The sequence below is a fragment of the Ailuropoda melanoleuca genome, chromosome 16 (genome assembly GCF_002007445.2).
Source record: "Ailuropoda melanoleuca isolate Jingjing chromosome 16, ASM200744v2, whole genome shotgun sequence".
In the NCBI taxonomy this organism is placed as follows: Eukaryota; Metazoa; Chordata; class Mammalia; order Carnivora; family Ursidae; genus Ailuropoda; species Ailuropoda melanoleuca.
This window is the reverse complement of record NC_048233.1, coordinates 83,275,935-83,284,511: the sequence shown is the minus strand read 5'-3', so window position 1 is coordinate 83,284,511 and position 8,577 is coordinate 83,275,935. Positions and strand designations below refer to the sequence as shown.

Below are 8,577 nucleotides of genomic sequence, written 5' to 3'. Positions count from 1 at the left end.
CCCCCTATCGCCCCTCCCCCCTTCCAAGGGCAGCCTCCGGAGTCCCGGCGTTGCGCCCCAGCCCAAGAAAGGGTCACCTGGTCGTGATGCACATCGTGTAACTTCACCACGTTTGGGTGTGACTGGCAAAGCCGCAGGGCGGCCACTTCTCGCTGTGTGTTCGCCTCCAGCCTGGGGGCGAGGCAGGCGGGGTCAGTCGGGCCGAACTCCGGCCCCGCCCTCGCCCTCTTGCACCCCGGCTTTGTCAGGCCCCGCCCACCCCACCTGCGGCTGAGGATCTTAACCGCGAACTCCTGGCCGCTCTGGCGCTGGCGACAGCGGCGACACACGGAGAAGCTGCCCTGGCCCAGCGCGGGCTCCCGCAGGTCCAGCTCATACTGCTGGAAGAAGGGCGAGTCCTGGCGGCGAAGGGGGCACGTCAAAGATCCTACGTGGGAGCCCCGCGGCCACGCCACGCGCCACCTGCAAACCTCACCAAGGTCACACCATCGGTGCCTGGTGAAGCCAGGTCTGGAATCCCCGAGCCCAGACACCTCAAAATCAACGTCCCACCCTGGCCCAACCCACCTGCATCATGGCGCTCCTGGCCACGGCTGCCCGGCCGGGCCGGTCTCCAGCGCCGGACGCTTCCAGGACATCGGTCATCATTACCGCGTTGTTATGGTCGAACAGGATGGAGGGCGCCACGAAGGAGTATCCCTGCAGGGGTGGAGGGGGCTTATGGGCATAGGGCCTGGAGGTGCATATGGAGTCCCTGGAAGGCCCAGACCCGGGGAGGGGCAAGGCCCAGAGGGAAGACCCTGGACTAGAGCGAGTGCTTGACGTTGCTGCTTTGGAATCCTGGTGCAGACAGGTGTGTGAACATTTCAAGCCACCTTGCTCTATGATCACTTGGGTTCATGCGCCCCCCCCCCCGCCCCGGAGTCTGTGACTCCACAGTTCTCATCACAGTAAACCCCCCCCCACTGCCAACGGCATCAATTAGCACAATGCAGTGACCCATAAAACGATGGACCCAAGGCATGAAAGGGCCGTGGCCTGGCATCACACACACTTAGCTTATGAGAATTCAAATCCACCCACTGAATACAAAAAGTCTTTATGCCTTCATCTCAAACCAAACATTGGCCTCCTCTGCAAGGGGTGGGGGGGCTACTGAAGAAATACAAAGAGGCAATTCAAGGGATTCTTAAGGGTAAGTTTAAGGACGAATTGTATTCTCCTAAAAACACAGCCCCACTGTGCACAAGAACACAGACTCCAGCCACACTTGTCTGCTAGGTTCATTGATCTGTCCCTGGGGCCCAGCTCAGTGCCTGGCACATTGTAGGCACTCAATACTCAATATTTTTTTTAAAGATTTTATTTATTCATTCAACAGAGAAAGAGACAGCCAGCCGAGAGAGGGAACACAAGCAGGGGGAGTGGGAGAGGAAGAAGCAGGCTCATAGCGGAGGAGCCCGATGTGGGGCTCGATCCCATAACACCGGGATCACGCCCCGAGCTGAAGGCAGACACTCAACCGGTGTGCCACCCAGGCGCCGCCCCCTCAATACATATTTTTGAATCCTTAAATGAACAAATGAATGAATGGGGGGCACCTGGGTGGCTCAGTCGGCTGGGAGTCTAATTCTTGGTTTCAGCTTGGGTCGTGATCTCGGGGTGGTGGGATCGAGCCCCACATTGGCTCCTCCACGCTCAGTGTGGAGTCTGCTGGAGATTCTCTCTCCCTCTCCCTCTTCCTCCCCACCCCCAGGCTTATGCACTCTCTCTCTAAAATAAGTCTTTTAAAAAAATGATAAAATAGTTCCATAAAAACTAAAATTAAAAAAATAAATGAATGAGGGGCGCCTGGGTGGCACAGCGGTTAAGCGTCTGCCTTCGGCTCAGGGCGTGATCCTGGCGTTATGGGATCGAGCCCCACATCAGGCTCCTCTGCTATGANTGCTATGAGCCTGTTTCTTCCTCTCCCACTCCCCCTGCTTGTGTTCCCTCTCTCGCTGGCTGTCTCTATCTCTGTTGAATAAATAAATAAAATCTTTTTAAAAAATGAATAAATAAATAAATGAATGAATGAAAGTAACCGCTGATTCACAAGAAAGAACTTTCTCAGGGGGCGCCTGGGTGGCACAGCGGTTAAGCGTCTGCCTTCAGCTCAGGGCGTGATCCCGGCGTTGTGGGATCGAGCCCCACATCAGGCTCCTCTGCTATGAGCCTGCTTCTTCCTCTCCCACTCCCCCCTGCTTGTGTTCCCTCTCTCGCTGGCTGTCTCTATCTCTGTCAAATAAATAAATAAAATATTTAAAAAAAAAAAAAGAAAGAAAGAAAGAACTTTCTCAGAACTGTGAGACAATGGGGGCGCTTGGGTGGTACAGTCAGTAAAGCATCGGACTCTTGGTTTCAGCTCAGGTCCTGACCTTGGGGCTGTAGGGTCAACCCCTGCATCAGCTTCCAGGCTCAGCTCAGCATGAAGCCCGCTTGAGAGTCTCTCTCCCTCTGCCTCTGCCCCTCCCCCACCCACTGTCTCACTCCCTAAAATAAATAAATAAATCTTTAAAAAAAAAAAAAAAAACTACGAGACCATCGGTGGAGGGTCGTTCCAACACAGTCATCACTTGGGAGAGCCTCACAGGGCGGCTGACCCCATCTACACTTGCTACTGGCCTGTTCTTATTTCGTATTTATGGACCATGACCTACGGGCCAGGCCCACACACTGGGCAAAGGGACAGAGACATTAAACACAGTCCTTGCCTCCTGGGAGCTTCCAGACCAGGGGAGGCAGTCACAGTAAGGCAGTTAGGATACAACCCGACAGGGTGCTTAGAAGGGGCTGCCATCTCCAGAGGACCAGTACGCAAGCAGAGGCCAACCCAGGACCAGAGCGGTGGGGAGGAATTTACACAGGAGCAGCACTGCACAAGGAGGCTTGAAAGGTGAGTGGGAGCTTGCTGGGTGGGCAACTGTGGGGAAGGTGCTCCAGGTGGAGGGAATTGCCAGTGCAAAGGCACAGACGTGTGTTCGGAATGTCTGAGCAGTCCACAGGTGCTAGAGCACAAAGTAGGACAACAGTGAGCACTGAGGCTAGGGCACTGAGCAAGGACTGCATCACGCAGGGCCTTGAATGCTGAGCAAAGGAGTTTGACCTTGCCCAACAGGCCTAAGCTTCTAACACTGAGTGGAGGGGGCCTGTGCTTCCACAAATGTGATATGGTTTGCCAAGGGACACGCAAGGCCACAGTGTAAACATGACATCTCTTTCTAGTTGTCCACTTAAGCAACTGAATAGTTAAAGCAATACCTTTACATAACAATAAAGATATGGAGTAGAAGGGCCGTTTTTCATGAGATTTAAAGATGAGCCATGTAATTCAAAGACCTGTCCTGCCATGGCAGTCTGTATGATTGACAACTCCAGGTACCCTGCCAGTGGACAGGGTCTGGGGGGGATGCTGAGTCCTGATCAGAACACAGGGCCTGTGCAGGGCCATGAGTCAGACCCGGTCAAGGCTGGCAGCAGCTCTCACTCACCTGGAAGATGCGAGGGTCCCCAGGCGGGGGGCTGCCAGGGGGCGAGTAGACAGGCTCCAGCCGAGTAAATTCCTCTGCAAAGTTGCCCACATCCAGCTCCGAGCGGATCTGGGGTCGGAATGGGGCTGGAATTTTCCTGGCAGCCAGAGCAGCCCAATCTAGACCCTGGAGAAATGGAATGAGAGATTGGGGGTGAAGGGTAGGAAGTGAAAACCCCTCTCCCCCCTCAGGCCACCCTCACTGGGCAGCTCCTCTCTCTGGCATTTGGGTGGAAAGTTGTTCTTCCTGCTTCCCTAGCTGGTGTTTCTTTCCCTCTGATAAGAGAATCCCTATTTCCCTCAGAGAATCATCCCTCTACCACACTCAGTCAATGCTGGGACTTTCGGTAGCGCTGGCATGCAAAACAAATCTTTCTCCAACTAGACTTAAATCTGGGAGGACATGGGCCTGGAACTGCTGGGGACCCCGTCGAGGTCTAATGATGAAGTCCCCATGGAGAAAACCCAAGAGACAAAGAAAGAAATTCTTATTAAAATAAATCCAGCACCTGGATGCAGCCTTGCCTGAGGTCAAACCACTTTTCCTTGGACTTTTCACAAACAGGAGCTAAAATATGCCTTTTTATGTTTAAGCTAGGACGGCAGAGCCTGTTTTTTGCCCGCTCAACTTCCATACTCCCTGTCTTCCTTAGTACCATAGCCTTGATGTTAGTATAGGAAACAGTGCACACAACTAAAAGCCAGTAGTTAACAGACTTCCTTGCACTTGGGGGGGACCTACAACCTGTAAGTAAAAATTGTGAGAATTCAGAGAAAGAACCTCAAGAGGATGGTAAACAGTTGGCACATGCCCATTTTGCCCTTCCCCTCCTTTTTCCTCCTGATTTCTGCCTAGATGACAGCCTAAATGGCAAGAGCTCCAGCAGCCATTTTGCACCACGAGGCAACCCTGGGGCTGGAGGCCACATGCTAAGAATGGAGGAGCATTAAAAAAAAAAAAAAAGAAGAAAGAAGAAAGGAGCTTATATTCATGAAAACACCACAGCAGCCCTGACCCGCCAAGCTTTTATATGAGAGCACAAATAAATAAACCTCTATGTTGTTTAGACCACTGCTCACTCCGATCTCTTTTCTTAGCAGCCAAACTCTATTCCAGGGGTAGCACCATTTTGAGTTGGACTTTTTGTCGCTTGCAGCCAAGAGGCCTGATTTGGTCTCGGAGGCCCCAGGTCTGGCACCAGGACCTCAGCATTGCCATCACCAAAGAGGCTGTCTTGAGAGAAGGGGGACTGCGGGAACATGCCTTCTGAGCATTGGGCCTCAAAGACCTCTCCAGTGATTGCCGATCAACCCACTCCCAGCACCCAGGGTGGGACACTGCTCGGCCCCTTCCCCCACAAAGGGACAACTTCATCACAAAGACTTAGATTCCTGTCTCAGAAAACATCTCCAAGGGACCTTGGTGGGAAGACTGAAGGAGACAGCACTCGTAGCAAGGGTAACTGAATGCCTGGCCCACAGTAAGTGCCCATAAATGGGCACTTTTGTTAACAATGTCGAACAAGTGGCAGATCTGATGGCCACAAGTAAACAGACACAGCAGTGAAGTTTACGGGCTTCACATCACCCGAACCCGGGTTTGGATCTGAGCTCCATCATTTCCTGGCTGGGTGACCTTGGGCAAATGACTTAACCTCTCTGAACTTCAGTTTCCTCATCTGCAAAGATGGGGACCATCAGAATACTTCTGCAGGCGACAGGAAATCATGCAAGCAAAAGCCAACACACAGCAGGTGTTCACTGTCCCAGGGTCCCGCTAGGCAGCGACACTGGCCACGCACAGGCCCGAGCCAGCAAGGTCTCGCAAAGAAACAGAATTCACCCTGCACCACGCTCTAACCTGTACGTGCTCTTAACAAGTGAGCAAAACCCAAGCGACTGACCAGCTCTCCATCTGAATGACGGGCACACAGACAGCACCGGAACAAAGAACGAAATGCCTGGGTGGGTTCGGAGAGCCGTAAGTGTGACTTGTGGTACCAATGTGAGCCAACAGGACCCCTGCAACCTGCCCCCAGCTCTACACCATCTTCCTGCACGATCTGGAGCAGGTCACCTCCCTTCTCCGAACCTGTCCAGTGAAAGGACCGATGAAGCCATTCTCAAGTCCCTGCCAGCCCCGTCAGTCAACGAACCTACAATTCTTTCCCCTAGAAACACATCTTCCAAGTTGCACCAGAGAGAGAGAAGTCAAACCCACTTTCTTTATCTGGTGGTTTTTCTAAGTCAGGTGAAATCAGCTGGTCTCAGACCATCCCTCCAGGGTCCCCTAACCCAGAGCAGCGGCCCGATCTGGGTAGTGTGCAGAGAGGTGGGGAGGACAGTCAGGAGCCTCACCTGGAAGAAGGGGTGGTTCTTGACTTCCTGCGCCCCCTGGGGCCCCGCGCCCAGCCGCTTTTTGGGGTCCTTGCAAAGTAGCCGCCGCAGCAGGTCCTGTGCCACGGGCCCGATCCGGGGGGGGAAGGGAGGGGAGCACTTCAGGATCCGTCTGGGAGGATTGGGGGGGGCGTCAGGGGCAGCGAGCCCCCTCCCCAACCCTGCCCAGGCCCCTCCCCATCCCCCCCAACCTTGTCCAGCCCCACTCACCGGGACACCTCTGCCTGAGTGTTCCTCTCGCCCTCCAGGGTGAAGGGCGAGGCCCCGGTCAGCAGCTCAAAGAGCAGGATACCCAGGCTCCACCAGTCCACAGCCTGCCGGGCCAGAGACGGGGTGAGGGCCTGCGGCCACCCCTGCCTCACCCCACCGCCACTCCCCACCCGCTCCCCTGCGAACCCACCTTGCCATGTCCCGACTTGCTGCGGATAATTTCGGGGGCCATGTACTCGATAGTGCCACAGAAGGAGAAGGTTCGTTCTTTCTGGGAGGGCGAGAGGACCCATTTGGACACCCAGCAGTCCCCCAGGCTCAGAGTAGGACTCGCTGGACTTGTGAGGGTAGGAACACAGGGGATGTCCTGAAGGCAGGACCCAGACCCATTTACCTCTGCGCCACGAGAAACGCAGAGCTGGGCACGGAGCAGGAGGAGACAGGAAGGTGAAGGCTTGAACGGGGGTGCAGGGGGCAGAGAGACTGCCCTTCGCTCACCTCCTCCGTCAGGAACTCCTTGCTAAGCCCGAAGTCGGTGAGGACGATGTGGCCCTCGGAGTCCAGCAGCACGTTCTCCAGCTTCAAATCGCGGTAGATGATACCCAGCTGTCAGGAGCAAGAGAAGCGCTAAGGCTTCCCCCCCACACCTCCACTCCTACAGATCGTGCCCGGGCACCAAGACCCAGCTCGGGACAAGGGGAGCCCCCTGGAGAAGGGGTCTCCGGTGCCGGAGTGGGCCCAGGCACCGGGCCATTGGATGGGAAAAGCCATTTCCGATGTAAAAGCAAGGAAGGAGGACACCATGGGACCAGGCCCCAAGGCCCCAGAGGGAGGAGAGCCTGCGTGAAGAGCCCCATTGCAAGAAGGCCTTGGGAGCCAGGGCATGAGGTCTCCGTTTGAGGAAGTTCGGTGAGCGTGGCCCTGGGAGGCAGCCCCGAGTTCCCTATCAGAGGAAAGCCCCTTTGAGGAGGTGCCAGGGGAAGAGACCCCTCCCCAGGCAACGCTAAGGCCTTCCTTCCAGAAGGCCTGGGCAAGCGGCTCAGGTTCCCACCAAGACCACCCAAGAGAGAGCACTTCAAGGCTACCATGTTTGGAGGCCCCTTACAAGACCCAGGCCAGCACCCGAGGCAACAGCTTGGGGGCCAGGCCCTCACCCACCTTGTGCAGGTGCTCCAGGGCCAGCACGATCTCGCCCCCGTACACGCGCACCTCAGCCTCTTTGAAGTGCTGGCGCTGGTAGAGGTGGGTGAACATCTCGCCTCCACTCACATAATCTGGGGGTGGAATGGAGGTTGGGAAGCAACCCTGACTGAGCGGCCCCACCTGCCTCCGTGGCCCCCCAGGTGGGCAGAGGCCCGCCCTTACCCAGGATGAGGTGCAGCTTGGCATCCGTCTGGAAGGCGTAGTGCAGCGTAACCAGGAAGGGGGCCTGGCGCACGAGTTCCAGCACGGAGCGCTCGGTGCGCGTGTGCTCCTGCGTCTTGGCACGCTGCACCAGCGCCGCCTTGCGCAGCACTTTCATGGCATACAGCTTCCCGGCATCGTGCCCGACTGCCTTCCGCACCAGGAACACCTTCCCGTAGGCTGTGCGAGCAGTGAGTGAGCGGAGGGTAGACCGTGAGCAGAAGGGGGTTGCGGATGGTTGGGAGCGGGGGTGATGCCAACCCAGAGGGTGTGCAAATTGGGGGAACGAACCGGAGTGAGAGGCAAGGGTGCAAAAGGCTGACAGAGCCTTCTCGGGGAAAAGGTGTAGACAGCCCCGGAGGGGCGGGGAGGAGATGTGCAAACCGGCTGGAAAGCCTGCAGCTCCAGGAGGCTTGCAGCACAAGGTGGGGGCAGAACTCAGGCAGAGCCGGGGCAGATCAGACAGATGGGGGGGGGGGATGCAACGTGGACCGGGGAGGGATGTGCAAACCCAGGCTGGGGACTGTGCAAAGCTGGGAGTGAGCAAAGCAGGAGACCAGACTCCCATATCGCACGGGGGAGGAGGTGTGCAAATCCCTCGGGAGGGCTACAAGCCCTGGAGGGTGTTGGCAAATCCTGGAGGACCTTGCAGGGAGGAGCAACATGAATGTGGAGCAGCGCTAGGAGTAGGCATGTCCCTGGGAGTGGGCATGCAAACCCTGGCAGGGCAGGGCGGGGCAGGCAAGGCGGGCCGTGCCGGGAAAGGGTGGGGGGCATCGCCGGAGGCCTGGCCCAGGCCCAGGCGGCTGTGCCGCCGGGAGGCCCAGGGCACCAGGCCCGGGACACCTGCCCCGGGGGTGGGGGTCCTCACCTCCCGTGCCCAGCACCTTGAGCAGCTCGAAGTTCTCGACGCTCACCTTCTCCTCGTGCCCGGTCAGGTTGGCTGTGGGCACGGAGGCAGATGAGCCCGGCCAGTGCATGCCCCCCTCCCGGTGCAG

The 8,577-nt window shown here is 56.8% G+C and overlaps 1 protein-coding gene across 1 annotated transcript in view; it reads right to left on the bottom strand.

The window, feature by feature from the left end:
* Positions 1–8,566, bottom strand: part of RPS6KA4 (ribosomal protein S6 kinase A4) — a 10,894-nt gene extending 2,328 nt beyond the window's left edge. Inside the window, 11 exon segments of the mRNA XM_011221663.3 lie at positions 78–171; positions 265–398; positions 568–699; positions 3,531–3,695; positions 5,927–6,077; positions 6,176–6,279; positions 6,366–6,446; positions 6,674–6,781; positions 7,334–7,449; positions 7,541–7,759; positions 8,451–8,566. Of these exon segments, the coding sequence (XP_011219965.3) occupies positions 78–171; positions 265–398; positions 568–699; positions 3,531–3,695; positions 5,927–6,077; positions 6,176–6,279; positions 6,366–6,446; positions 6,674–6,781; positions 7,334–7,449; positions 7,541–7,759; positions 8,451–8,559 (1,413 nt within the window). The 5' untranslated portion in view covers positions 8,560–8,566.
* Between the last annotated feature and the right edge of the window lie 11 nt (positions 8,567–8,577).